This window comes from Phycodurus eques, chromosome 14, assembly GCF_024500275.1.
Source record: "Phycodurus eques isolate BA_2022a chromosome 14, UOR_Pequ_1.1, whole genome shotgun sequence".
NCBI classification, from domain to species: Eukaryota; Metazoa; Chordata; class Actinopteri; order Syngnathiformes; family Syngnathidae; genus Phycodurus; species Phycodurus eques.
The window spans coordinates 13,368,626-13,384,294 of record NC_084538.1 but is presented as its reverse complement, the minus strand read 5'-3'; the positions used below and the strand labels follow the sequence as shown (position 1 = coordinate 13,384,294).

The 15,669-nt window shown below is 38.3% G+C and overlaps 1 protein-coding gene across 1 annotated transcript in view; it reads left to right on the top strand.

Moving 5' to 3' along the window:
- The first annotated feature begins 1,102 nt into the window (after positions 1 to 1,102).
- The window catches only part of mnat1 (MNAT1 component of CDK activating kinase), a 66,702-nt gene continuing 52,135 nt past the window's right edge, over positions 1,103 to 15,669 (top strand). Inside the window, exon 1 of the mRNA XM_061696121.1 lies at positions 1,103 to 1,276. Coding sequence (XP_061552105.1) covers positions 1,131 to 1,276 — 146 coding nt within the window. The 5' untranslated portion in view covers positions 1,103 to 1,130. The remainder of the gene's footprint in view (positions 1,277 to 15,669) is intronic.

The window sequence follows — 15,669 nt, the reverse complement described above, 5'->3', positions numbered from 1 at the left end:
CCTAATTGTGAAGTTATTGTTCCGTGTACATTAAATGTTTTTTTCTTCTTCCTTTATTTGACTGGTTTATATATCAAAATAAATGCTATGAAAAAGGTACATAAGCACCTACCTTTCGCACTGAATGTTTTTTTTCCCTTACCAAACGGCAAACAGCACCGCGATATTGATGATCTCATTAGAATAAAGTTCATACTTATCAAAAATTTCACTCTTCTCATTTGACAATATCACTTTTTGAACATGATCTGCTCCTTAGCATAGTTGAAATGTTTGAGTATTTCTTTGCAAGTATGCTTCCCACACATGCACTCACTGGTCACTTAGGCAACCCCTATACAAGCCATGCTCAAAATCTGAATGAATGAATAAAATCTGTCTCTACAGAATAATTTTGTAAATTTTGTTTATTCTCACAGTAAATTTAAGAGTATTATATTTATTATTGTCGTTGTACAACTATAATGAATCATTCTGCTGTATTAAATATTTTACCCCTTTCATGTAGCTGACTAAGGTTACCAAATTAGAAAGAAAATATCAGTATGATGCAATGCACAAAAATCACCAGCCACAAAAAAACCCACAAAACAAAACCAAAACAATTGTCTATTGTTTATTCTATTAATCAGTCGTCTACTTCCAGTAAAAATTGACAAGCAACATTTTTATTGACTAATGATGTATAACTTTTGTCACACTGGACCGAGTTAATGTTATTATACCCACGTTCGCTTAAAAATAGCTATTTGAATATCCTGTGTTTGTAAAACTTATTTCACTATTACTGGTGTTAACAAACACCATAGTTGTCGATCCATTCCTTTTTTTTTTTTTTTACGTCAGAAAGGATGAGATACAAACGTCATTTCAGCATAACGTTTCAATAGCACTTTAGAAAAGAAAATCTCTTGGGGACTATACAGTTTTCTGTGCAAAAAGATATTGAAAAAGATAAAAACGTTGTCAAAATATAGCTTTTGAGTATGCTTAAAGACGAAAAAGTTTTGTTTTAAAACAGCACTGCCGCGATTTCAACGCTGAGATGACAGAGGAACCTTTGTGACTCGTTTCCAGTCGGACCATATCCGATGAAACACAAGAGCCAGCAGCAGGAAATTTGAGCGTTCATGCTGCAAGTTTTGTTGCTTTTTTCCCTCGTCGATTTGCGGTTACAGAGGAAAGAAATGGATGACCAAAGCTGTCCAAGATGCAAAACAACAAAATACAGAAACCCTTCCCTCAAGCTGATGGTGAACGTGTGTGGACACACACTGTGAGTATTTTGACAACCCAGACTGACAGAGTAACACATTTACTGGACTAAAGTCGGCACCTTAAACCACATTGTTCAACACACAAAGCATCGACTGTTCATATAAGTACATATATTTATTTATTAAGCACGAAGAAACGCGCATATATTGTGTTAGCGTGTGCAAGTTTTCAATATAACTAATACAAAAGAAGCACGTAGGTTTCTACAGTCATGGTGAGATGTGAAATGCACTGTTGATTTGCTTTAACATGAAGATTACTACTACTTCTACTAATAGCAGCCCGAATAGTGGTTGAAATAGTAGTGACAATGACCAAGCATGGAGCAAGATAGTACAGAGTGGGGGGCAATGCAACAGTACGTGTTACGCCAGTGCCTTGCTCAAGCGCATCTCAGCAGTACTAAACAAAAACCGCCATCTCATTCATTTAACAATCTATCTCGATTTCAGTATGAATACACATGGACTTCAATATACCATCCTACCACAACATTATGACCACTATATTCCAATTGAATGAAATGTTGACATTTTCATTTCTTGAAAATATGCATTTTTGCCCATGTGCCGAGACCTTTGGGACAGCCTATACCATTTGTCAAAGAAAATTTTGCTTTTACAAAGGTAACATTGGTCGATTTTAATTGACACCGTCAGAGAGGTGTTAATTTAACAGTCCAGTATGTTTATTATTGTAGTTGTAGCTTGTAGAGGTGTACAACTGTAGTACTGCATCATAATGACAAGTGTGTCTAATATTTTGGTCACCTCAATTAGTTACATGAGCTAGTCAAAAACGATTTGACACAGCAACTTTCAGGACTAAATCCTGTTTGCTGGGCACTTTTCAAGATTTAACCTTGTCATCTGTGTACCAGCCTTTCCATTTGATTAAAGGGGACACATAACAATAGCGGCAGCCTGACGAGAGCATCTTTTAAACCCCCTATACTATTTATTTATTGACTGATGCATCAGGAAGTGGCCTTGCTTTGTCATCAGGTCAGCTCCATTATGATCTAGCTGCATGACCGCGCGCAGAAAATGAAAAGAATTCTGCAATGTCGCAATAAGTCGTTCCACTTACAGACTGGGTCACCTTTGTACTGAGGTTGGTCTGCTGCAAACCGAGCCACACGGCCCAAACTGATTGAACTGTCGTGCAGTGTGTGGGGTTCTGCAACTCTTTTTCATGAGTGGTCGACCGTCGGCCGCTAGTTTTGCTGGGATTCAAAATTAAAATTGCCAATAAATGGCGATTGGCCCAGATGTAACAGTCAGTCAATAATGCCCTGTCTGATCACGTGAACGTTCAGAACCAAAATATTTGTTTCGGGTTATCAGCGAGATTCAGCCCCCCCCCCCCTCCCATTGCTAAGCTGTACCAGTAAAGTATAATACCGTGTATCTAGTTAAAACCCCAAGTTTACATACACTATGTAAAGACACACAGGCATTTTTTTCTCACTGTCTGACATGAAATCAGACTAAATTTTCCCTGTTTTAGGTCACGTAGAAATGTATTTCTGTTAGCTAAATGCCAGAATAATGAGAGAAAGTTTTAGACATCCATCCATCCATTTTCTGAGGCACTTCTCCTCACTAGGGTCGCGGGCAATTTTAGACAATTTTTCATTACTTTCAGAAGTCAAAGTCAAAAGTTTACGTACATTCCATTAGTATTTAGTGCCGTTGCCTTTTAACTGCATGACTTGGCTCAAAGGTTTTGGATGGCCTTCTACAAGCTTCTCACAATAGTTGGCAGGAATTTTGGTCCATTCCTCCTGACAGAATTGGTGTAACGTAGCCATGTTTGTAGCCTGCCTTGCTCACACATGCCTTTTCAGGTTTGGCCATAAATTTTCAAAAGGACTGAGAAAAGAGCTTTGCAGTGGCCACTTCAAAACATTGACTTTGTTATCCTTAAATCATTTTCTAACCAGTTTGGCAGTATGCTTTGGGTTATTGTCCATTTGTAAGACCCATTTGCGCCCAAGCTGTAACTTCCTGGCCGATGTCTTGAAATATTGCTTCAGTATTTCCATGTACTTTCCTCATGATACCATCTATTTTGTGAAGTGCACCAATCCCTCTTGCAGCAAAACAACCCGACAACATGATGCTGCCACCCCCATATTTAAAAGTTGGGATGGTGTTGTCAGGCTTTCAAGCTTCCCTCTTTTCTCCCCAAGCGTCATGATACTTATTATGGCCAAACAGTTAAATTGTAATTTCGTCAGAACACAGGACATGTCCCTGTGTGCATTTGCAAACTGTAATCTATCTTTTCTGTGTTTCTTCTGAAGTTATTGCTTCTTCCTGGCAGACTGGCCTTTCAGCCCATGTCGGTACAGTACCTGTTTCATTGTTGATAATGACAGAGTCTTTCCACTTTCAGCCAGAATTTTCACAAGGGTTTTGCTTTTGTTCTTGGGTTGATATGCACATATCAGACCAAAGCACATTCATCTTTGGGACACAGAACCCGACTTCTTCGTGAGCGGTATGATGGCTGGACATTCCCATGGTGTTTATGCTTGTGTATAATTGTTTGAACAGATGAACGTGGCAGACAGATGAACCAGACTTCTTCAAGTTCACAGTTCTCGTCCTGATATATTGACAAGTTTCTTTTCACTTTCCCTTGATGTTACACAAAGAAGCAGTGTGTTTCAGGTGTGTCTAGTTTAAATACACCCACAGGTATCTCTCTAATTAACTCAGATGTTGTCACTAAACTATCAGAAGCCTCCAATGTCCCAAATTGTTTAAAGGCTTAGTAATCAGGGATGTAACGATATCTGTATTTCACAGTTTGGTTCTATCATGGTATTAATCTAACGGTACGATCATTATTGCAATATCGTGGGAAAACTCAAGGTATTGCAAGAAGACCCACGGTATTGCAGGAAGATTCACGGTACAGGTGGGGCAAAGAGGCGAAAGCAGGAGAACCGAAAAACCTCTTTTTCTTGCTCTTCTTCTTCTTGACGCTTGCCGAGTCCTTCTCAATAGGTTTTAGTAGTTTCTGTCACTTTTCACTGCACGTGTTTGTGAAAAAAGACAGCTTCAAATCATATACAGTATTACAGTGCACTTCTGTTTTCGTCCATCCACTGTTTACATTCATATACTCTACCTCCAAAATAGTATTATTGCTGCAGCAATAATATTTGCTCATAACAAAACTGTCAAATGAGAAATTGTCTGTTCAATAATTTAACAGTATTTACTGTATTGTCATATTATAATTTTTTTAACATTATAAATTGGAGACTGCCTACTAAAAGTGATTTCTTTGCTTGAGTCCAAAAATCCAAGTGAAGTCATAAATGGAGGAGCACTCTGAAAGGCATAAGAATCCTTATTTTATTTTCCTCTGCTTAGTGATTGGTGTCGGATGATTTATTTTTCCGAGCAGCATTTGTAATATGTTTTTTATTTGAAATGTAGACATTTCATTTGAAGAGAGGGAACTCTGTCAGATTTATTTTTGCAATTTATATGTATTTTTACGGAGTTGACCAATTGCATTATTTCCTTATTCAGACTACTGTAATGTATTGGCGGAGCAATATGTTGTAATGGGGAGTCAAAATCGTTATTCTTTCACCCACGACTTTCAACTTGTGATAAACACTCACTAGTATACCACCAAAGAGTTACAGTACGCTAAAATAATTCAGCGGATCATCTCTTAGACAGTGGTGAGGGGCACGTGGAGGGCCGGCTAGTGGGGCTTCCTGGATGGCGGCCGCCACCGGCTGGGATGCGGCTTCGGAAAGTGGAGGTCCACTAGCAGCTGATGCCGGCTCGTGGGTCAGCATTGGCTTGGACGGTGGGCGGCGCGAACAACAAGGTGGCTCTCGGCCAATCGATTGCGATGTGACACTCAGACCGTTATAGTGACTACGCTGTAGCCATGGGAGGGACTGGGGGCACCGTGTTGTTCTTGCATCCCTTTCAACGCAGTCTTTTGGTCACGTGGGCCAGTCAGCCAATCAGTGTATTTTTTGTGACGTACCCTCATGGTCACATGAGTTACACGTCCAATCGGGTGCGTTTATACTCTTAATGAGGAAGTGAAGCGCTGTAGTTTATGATATCGAGGGACTTTTAATTTTGTAATATCGCGGTATCGTGAATATTGTTACATCCCTATTAGTAATCTTACTGTATGTAAATTTAAAACTTTGAAAAAACGAAATTAAAATTTGCCCAAAAAAAATTCTAATTATCCTGGCATTTAGCAAATAGAAATAATTTTCTCTCTATTCTTCTATAGTCGGCTCCTACATTGAAATAACTGTCAACCTCTCACTAAGTTGGTGTCCATTCCGCAGTGGGCTTAAGCTGAGTTCCTGCCCTGGCAATCTAATGTAGTGCAATGCAATGCAGCGGAACATGACGCAGTATCAAGCTTCACCGGTGCCATCTGTCTAAATTTAAACTGCACAACAGCACATTTTGTATCTCTGTCACTGAGGGCGTCTGATATGTGTTATTTATTACCTTTCTATGATGACACCAGACCCATGTCCTTTGGGATTTGACACTTGGGCACACATGTGATCATGCCTAATTAAATGGAGACGAGGCACTGTATCTGATTGTGGAACAGCTTTAAGTCGATGCCCATTGACAAAGTGTGAGGAGGTTTATTTTTTTATTTTTATTTGTTTAAATCGGGGTTGCAGAAAAATAAGGTATTACTCTTCTGCAAGACTTGGTTAAATGTTACATTGGTTTCATTCTTAGTTTAAAAATTGGTAGAAATTATTAGCCTATCATGTCATTTACAAAAGGAAAATACCTGAAATAGGGTGTAGTTTCCTTTTGACACATTAAGTAAGTAGTACAGTAATGGTTAGTTTAGTACCATTGCTATTTATTTTTAATTACTCTGCCTTTTTCCCCCAAAAATTAGAGCCATACTGGGGTAAAATGTACCAAAAAAAGTCATAATGTAACTCATATTTTTTTTGTTGAATGAAAATGTACTATTACAAGAACAAAGTCGTATAAAGTGTAATATTATAATCCTTAATTGTCTTGAGTGACTGTCAAAAGTCTCTCACAAATGTTTTATTTTGTAAACCAATCTGATTACTCAGCCCATCAGTGCATAAAATTACTTAATTCACTTAAATTTAATTTCTCACATTTATTGTTCGAGTATTAGAGCGATGCTGATTAGAAAAAAAAATCAAGTGTAATTTTATGACTAAGAAGCAATATGAGTAAATCAGTATTTTGGAGGAAAAATAACTTCACAACTTAATACGTTGAAAAAGCTGTAATGCTACGACAGTCTTAATGTCACACAAGAATTTTTTTTCCCAAAAATAATATTTTAATATAACAGAAAAAACGTGTAATGTTGTATTTTTTATAATTCCAAGAAGTCTTTTAATGTCAAAAGTAAATGAGTGAATATCAGGATTCCCCACACAAACCTAAATTATTATTATTATTATTATTTTTGCCTCGTAGTTTTTCATTATTCTTGTAAAAGTTTTACTTTATCCTCATAAATTTACTATACAACTTTATTTTAAGGGTTTGATTATTTCTTTGAATAATATCATTATTTCTTTTATATTTTTCTTATAAGCATGGCCTGAATAGTCCTTCATATGGTCGAATTATTTTCAGGATGGTGGTTGATATCAAAAGCACCAATATAAGATGTCCATTTCAAATTCAAAGGAACAATGCAGTAAAAAAAAAAAAAAATTCACATCTTTTTCTGCTCATAAAGAGCAACTGTCAGGAGCTCCTTTTTTTTCGCATGCGCAAGTTGGACTTTATGTGCTTTTATTGTATGTAGAAACACACTACGGGACATTGTTTTTGCACTGAGGTGTTCACAGTCAGGCTGCTTGCCTGCTGGGTCCTGTTTATATTGGCTTTTACCACATTGTGTAGAAAGAACACTGGTCGTCAAATGTTGTCACCCTGGGACCTGCATTTTTCTCTTTTCTCCACTATTATTGCATTTTTCTCTTTTCTCCACTATTACAGAAGTTAAGAACAATAATGAACTTGTATTGTTAAAAAATAGCCTTTGAAAACATATCACTATATCATATTTATCTTAAAACATATCGCCATATCACACAGATCTACAAACCCCAATTCCAATGAAGTTGGGACATGATGTAAAATTTAAATACAAAGAAAATACAGGGATTTCCAAATACGTTTGAACCTGTATTCAATTGAATACACAACAAAGACGATACATTTCATGTTCAAACTGGAAGACCAACTCGAGCAATGGATTAATAAGCAAAGAACAGCCGGGAGAAGCGTCTCAAGTCACCATTCGACTGTGTGCAATAACTCTGCCATGTGCAGCAAGTGAGGAAGCTTGCCATCATTCCGGGAGGCTTGACTGAGGAACTCCAGCCGCTGGACATCCATGTAAACAGGGCGTTTAAAGTGAAGTTGCGAGCGGCGTGGAAGCGATGGATGACAGATGGCGAACGCAGTTTTACTAAGACTAGGAGGCAGCGCTGGGCGAGTTACGCCACAATTTGTGAATGGATTGTGGATGCTTGGGCTAACGTGTCTGCTTGCACTGTTGTTCGAGCTTTCGTAAAAGCCGGTATCATTTCTGAGGAGCCACACGGCAACGAGACTGACTCCGACAATGACGAGAGGGAACCTGGCGTGTTTGATTGAGAACTTGCCCAGCTGTTCATTTCGGATACAGAAGATGAGGACTTTGATGGATTTGTGGATGAGGATTGATAAAAAAATAACGTGAGTACATTGTTAAATACTTAAACAAAGTACAACCGAACTCAGTTTTGCTCCCGCTGCCTTTTTAAAAACATTGTTTTGGCGCGCATGCATGCTACCGTATGTTTTAAGCTAGCGTATGTTTTACCATGCCTGCGCCCAATAATATGGTGCGCCTTATGTATGTGTTAAATACAGAAATAGACCCCGTAACTGAGACTGCACCTTTTAATACGGTGCGACTTATGGTCGTGAAAATACGGTAGTCTGAATTGATGCCTGCAACACGTTCCAAAAAAGCTGGACAGAGGCATGTGTATCACTGTGGTGCATCTCCTTTCCTTTTAACAACCCTCAGTAAGTGTTTAGGAACTGAGGACACTAATTATTGAAGCTTTGTAGGTGGAATTCTTTCCCATTCTTGCTTGATGTACAGGTTTAGTTGTTCAACATTCCGGGGTCTCCGTTGTCATATTTTGTGCTTCATTCATAGTGCACCACACATTTTCAATGGGAGACATGCCAGTCTAGCACTCACACTCTTACTACAAAGCCACGCTGTTTTAACATGTGCAGAATGTGGCTTGGCCTTAGGGCTGCACGATATTGGAAAAAAAATTATGTTGCTATTTATTTTTTAACCTGAAATATATAATGTGAAATAATATAGGAACAGTATTGGGAAAGTTAATTTTATACATTAAGTAGTTCAAAGATCAGTACATGGTTCCAAAAATGAACAAGTTCAGTTCATAGTTCACAATTCAACATTTTGAACTTAGGTCCAAAAACGAATTAGTTCATAGTTCTTTTTATTTATTTATCCCCCCCCACACACACACACAATATGTTGCTGACGGGCATTTACCCTCAAAATACTGGCATTTCATTTCCCCATTGTTGCCGCCCATTCAGTCCACACTAGTAGCCAGCTGCAGCTTTCACCCTACAATCTCAAAAACATGAAGAAAAAAAATGTGCTGCTTGTATGGTGTTTTTAAAATGAGAAATTAAAACAAAAACAGGACCTTTGTCCTTAATGTGCAAACAAAAACACGCAACAAAGTATGAGTGGAAAGATGGTGAAAGGACATTGATAACGTCCACATTTCCTGCTTTTTCCTTGCAGCTCTGGCTGACTATATTAGCAAAATAATGTATCTGCTCTTATATTACAGAACAAAATTAATTCCATATTACCACAGTGTGATCGTACAGTGTTTTAACTAAACCACACTGATAAAAATAATAATTTTCCTAGTAATCCATTTACAAATATGTACTGTAATACAAAAGAACACATTACTTCCCATTTACGCAGTTTCCATGAACACACCTCACACACTCACGCAGCTGCCGCATGCCTGCCTAGTTTTTCATTGTAGTTTCATTCTGAAGAGCGAAATAGGAAATGCAGTAGCTGTACATTCTTTCTATTGGCATGTCTAAAGAGGTCCCTCTGCTGGTCATTCAATGTATATTACAGAACACAAACAACGCAGCAGACCCTGCGATGTGACTATTGCGCACACGTACATCATGATGATGATGCGCAAACAAAATATCATGCAGGGCTACTTGGGATTGTCTTGCTGAAAGAAGCAGGGACATTCCTGAAAAAGACATTGCTTGGATGGCAGCATATGTCGCTCCAAAACCTGTATTAGGGCTGCACGATTATGGCCAAAATAATCATCAATTTATATATGATTATTTTGAGCAATATTGTAATCAGGATTTTCATCACCTTAGGGAAAAGTCCTTATTTTTATTGCACTACTTTTCAACAAACAAGATAAACAGATTATTAAATAAGAATAAAAAATAGATTAAAAAAAATCCCCCAAAACATTCTACTTTACCAAGGGATAACTGAAGAAATATGCTGTTACAATGTACAATCACGCATAGCAACTTAATGGAAACAAATGCAGTTTATGCATAAAACTCAATAACATAGGCTGCAAGCACCGACTCTTCATTTGAAAGTCCCCATCGTCAGTATAGTGTGTTGTCAAGGACTGTACGTCTTCGTTATTCTACTTGACCATTGGTCAGTCGTGCACGGTCACAAGCTGCAAAGAACTAGACAGTTTTGATCGCTTTCTCTATTTACTTCTGCCGTTTTTACTATGGTCAGGCCAGCCGAAAAGTTGAAGTCAAGGCAGCTACAACGATTGTTAATAGTTTATTACCGTGACATGCCGCCTCTCCGCCAACGTGCTGAGCGGGCCAACTTCAAAATAAAACCTTCATATATTACCGCATTGGACATCAATGACATTTTAGGCTTTTATTTTGAAGTTGGCCACGTAGTAGCCTTAATAAAGCCTTTACTATACGTTTGCCCCCTGGTGGTCGGCTGACTAGGTTGTGGGCACTCCTGCAAAAAAAGCATTTCTCATATGCAGCAATGTCAGTTTATTGAGCATCAGAGTCGATCAGTCGAACAGAACAAAGTTTCTAAAGGGGAGAGAGAAACAAAGACAAAGCACTAATTGTAAACAGGATGAGAGAAGTAAATCATTACATTATCTACAACAATGACACATTAAATATGAGTGTTGCATGGGGCTGTAGTGCTACACCTTGTGAGAGAAGGACAGGACAAGATAGAACAGGACAAGGACAGGAGAAGAAGCATGCAGGACAAGGGTCGTGGAATCGGGCCCAGGGGTCCACCCGAGAGCAGCCCGGTGGACGGGACACGTCCCACACCCAGGGACCCAGGACGGTCCGCCGGCCCCACCGAGGCGCCCCGACAACTGGCCACCCAGTTTGGGAGGTGGATCTCTCCCCCCCCCCAAACCAGGCAGCGACAAAAAACCCACAGCAGGCCCCACAGCCCGCAGGGGACCGCCCATGGGAAGATGAAGAGGCGACCGCAGCGGGACGCAAGGAACGGAGAGAAGAGAAGGAAGCAGGCCCGAGGCTCGACAGGGGGGCCCCACCGCCCCCACCAACAGCCAGAGCGGGGGACCCAGGCGGGCGCCAGCTGGCACCACTCCAGCACCCAAGGAACATGGACGAGTCACCATCACACCACCAATAATCCCCAGGAGGTCGCCCCAGCGGTCCTCACCCCCGAGATCAGGAAGGAGTGAAAAAAGTCCCGCCCCCACAGACGCTGGAACAGCAAACACAGGAACAAGAGAAGATCCCCACTCCATGCATGTCCTCTCACCATGCAAACCGATCTAAAATGTGTGAAAATAAAAAATAAAAATAAATAGAATAATAATAAAACAACAACCTTGACGACAAAGAATACAGAATTCCATTGTTTACTTTCACACTTATGAAAATAGTCTTGCTATTGTCAAATGGCACCCTACCCAGGCAAAGGAATCAAGAGTCTAGATTTAGCATGTTGAGGAAAGGTGAGTAGGTATCTACATATATTGATTTTTTTTGTTCTGCAGATATTTTTTCTAACTTAATATATTATATGATGAGATTTAGCCTCTGATTGATGTTAATAGCTTGTTTGTTTTTCCAGTTTAATAGACTTGTTTTCGTAGCGGTAGCTAACGCGACAAGTAATTGTGAATATTTATCAGGGAGGTCGATTATGCTTAAGTCGCCAAGTATGCACAATCTTGGGGAAAGTGGAATCCTGCAGTTCAAAATATATAATATAATTTTTTGTATAACCGAAGACCAAAAGCATTGAATTGGTGTATGGCATGAAAATAGGTGTCTGGGGGTATTTTTGGTGCATTGCACGCATATATTAGATGGAGAGAAGCCCATTTTATTCATAGTGTACTGAGTTAAGTGTGTTCTATTGAGCACTTTATATTCTATAAAATGTAGATTTGTGTTTTTTGTCATTCTAAATGTATTGTTACAAATCTGTATCCAGTAGCTACGGTCAGCAGACATGGAAAGTCTTCTTCCCATTTGGTGATTGGTAAGTGCATTGATTTAGTCCATGAAATTAATTTATAAACTTTTGAGAGATTTCTTTTACTTTGCGGGAGAAGCTTCACTATTTGCTTGACAGACTGCGGCAGTCCGAGGGTGCTCTGGAGTGTTGGTATTCTTTTTTTTTTTTTAAATTTATTTATTTTATTTTTTTTAATTGCTGCTTTTAATTTATTATATTGAAAAAAGTTTTCGGCTGTTATTTGCAATTCTTGTAACAGTTCATCACGTGTCCTAAAAACATTGTTGTTAAATAGTTGTTGTAGGTGTTTAATTCCATGTTGTTCCCATGTACTAAAATGAAGGGGTATATTAATTCATTTAGAAATCTGGATTATGACAGATTGGGGAGATCATACTGGGAGCTAATTGAGATCCTGTAGATTCTAAACTTTGCCACCAAGGTGGATGCGATTATTGGATTCTTGAAACATTTATGGCGTTTAAGACTAGTAGAAATAAATGGGAGTTTGATGTTGTTGCAGTCTATTTGTTCCAATTCTAGCCAAGAATCACACTCCTCATTGTGGTGCAACCATTTGATGAGGTATTGTAATTGGTTAACTAAATAATAGTGTTTAAAGTTGGGACCATTTAGGCCTCCCTCCTGTTTACTTTTCTGAAGAGTGGATAGACTGATTCTATTTTTCTTATATTTTGAATAAAAATTAATTACAGCAGAATCTAAAGTTTTAAACCATTTAAATGTGATCTTAAATGGAATCATTGAAAATAAATAATTTATTTGAGGTAAGGTTTTCATCTTTATTGTAGCTATTCTTCCCAGTAATGATATAGGCAAATTATTCCAGCATCTTAATTCAGATTTTTTCCGGAAGTGGTGTGTAATTTAGATTGGTTAGCTCTGTGAGTTTTGACGAAATATAGATACCTAAATACTTAATGTTTCCTATAGGAATAGGGTAATATGGGATTTGATCTGCAGGAGTCAATGAGTTTGCTGTTATTGGGAGTATTGTTGATTTTGTCAAGTTAATACAGTAGTCTGATATTTGTGAAAATGTTTTAATGATATTGAAGACTGCCTGAAGAGAATACTTGGGTTCCTGTAAGTAAAGAAGAATATCATCAGCATGTTGATTGATTTTGTGTTCTGTCACGAGTGAGCAGATACCTTTAATATTAGCATTCTGACGTATAGCAGCAGCAAGAGGTTCGATCAATATTGTAAATAGCATTGGTGAGAGTGGACATCCTTGTCTGGTTCCTCTTTTGTAATGTAAAACTTTGTGAAGTAATCCTATTTGTGGTGACTGTCGCTCTCGGCGAATTGTATAATGTTGCTATCCAATGTATAAATTAATCTCCAAAGCCAAATTTGCGAAGTACTGCAAACAGGAAAGCCCAGTTAACTTTATCGAAAGCTTTCTATGTGTCAAGTGACATGATGATTGCATTTAGATTTTTACACTGTGACATGCTTATTAAATTTAACAGATGTCTTTGTGGTACTTCTACCTTTAATGAAGCCTGTCTGGTCATAGTGGATTATCGACGGGAGTACCTTTTCAAGTCTCACTGCGAGGTCTTTTGAGATAATCTTGATATCTACATTAATCAGTAATAAATGCCGATAATTAGCTGGGAGAGTGGGGTCTTTACCTGACTTTAATAATAACTCAATTGAAGCTGTGTTCATATGACTACTAATTCTACCTTTGTCGTTTATCTCCTTGACTGATCTGAAAAATAGAGGCGCTAGTATTGGCCAAAAATGTTTAATGAATTCAACAGGGATTCCGTCCGGGTCCGGCGCCCGTCCCGATTCCATATTTTTTAATGCGTTATGTAATTCTGTGATGGTTAAAGGAACATCAAGGCTATCTTTAATTTGTGTATTTAATTGAGGGATGTTTAGTTCCTTAATAAAAGTTTGTTTCTTTTTGGTCTGGGTTGTTCGAAGATTTGTATAAGCTGCTATAAAAATTGTAAAAAAATTCATTTATTTCTTGCAGTGACTGTGTACAGATGCCGTTTGAATCTTGAATGGCTGTAATTCATGACTTTTCACTATTGCGCTGAAGTTGGTTCGCAAGGAATTTTCCCGATTTATTATTGTAGTCAAAGTTAGTGTATCTTAACTGTTGTTGTAGAAAATCTGTTCTTTTTGATAAATTAGCATATAATTGATGTTTTGCCTTTTGAAGTTGGTTTCCAAGCGTATCTGTCGGATTAATTGCATATTCCTCTGTGAGGTGTTTAATTTTTTCCTCAATTCCGTTTTCCAATTTTTGTTCTTATACAAAGAATATGATATGATTCAACCTCTCAAAACAGCTTTTACGGTTTCCCACAACAGAGATGGGGATATGGTTGGGGAGTCGTTGAATTTTAGAAACTCATCCCATTCCTTCCTCACGAAAGAATCAAAATCCGGGTCCTTCAATAGGGACGTTTTGAAGCGCCATCTTGGTGGGGGTCCCAAATTTGATTAAACTTTTAGATTGAGAGAAATTGGTGCGTGGTCGCTGATGATGATTGGATGTATTTTGGGAGTAATTCTTTGAGCTGCCAAATTGTTTGAAAGTAAGAAATCTATTCTTAAAGAGCAGTGAACTGATGAGAAAAATTTGTATTCTCTTTTTGTACGGTTTTTCAGCCTCCATATGTCAGCGAGACCAAAGTCTTCCATATACTGCTCTAGTATATTGGAGCATTGTGGCTGATTGCTATTTCTGAGATTTGAGCGATATATTAGGGGATTTAGCGTAAGGTTAAAATAACCTCCCATAATAATTGTAGAATTGGTTGACAAGTTTAACAAGTGTGAAAAGAGCATGTGAAAAAAGGCTGGCTCATCTTTGTTTGGAGCGTATACATTGACAATTGTGTAAAGCTTGTTAAATACTGTAGCCTGTATAATTATATATCGACCTTCTGGATCTGCGACTGTACTATTTCTTGTAAAACGTAGTCTTTTATGCACTAGTATTGAGACTCCTCTTTGTCTACAGTTATAAAAGGCCGAGATAACCAGAGTGAAATTAGAGTCAGTGAGGCAATTTTCTTGTAATAGGAGGAGGTCTGTTTTAAATTTAGTGGGTATAATCCATAATTTTAATTATCTTTGCCTGTGATCGAATGCCATTGACATTCCAAGACACAAATGTTAAGTGTGACATATGATGGGTGTGTGTATCATAATTTTAAATAGATTTGGTACGATGCATTCTTTGTTGTTGTTTTTTTTACCGTTTTTGGGAGATTGTTTTGGTATTGTGTTGACGAATGTTATTGAGAGAGGGTGATAGAGATGCTGTATTTAAGTACTGCAAAGCCAGGGTACATAGAAGGATACGAACAAACACTGAACATAGGAAACAAACGGTGACAAGGGGATAATATGGTGTGTGGTGGTGGTTTGTGGTGCGCAAGAAGAGTTTTGAGCGACTTGTGTGTTTAGTGTGTGTGGAAACAAGCAGAGCAGGAAAGCAGAGAGAGAGGAGTGAGGATTCATGCTGGTGGCATGCTTGATTCCGTTTTTGTTTATCAAAGCAAAAGTGAATGAAACAAAATACAAAACAAAATACAAGACACTTTTGACAATTCATAATGACAACAGATCAAAAGAAGTACTTATCTAGAAGAGCCAGGGCGTGACGTTGGCATCACGAAACAGTTGGCTGTCGACATATACCTCGTCGACAACTAACCACGCTCGTTTGCCTTCATCGCGGTAATCTTTCATCAACGG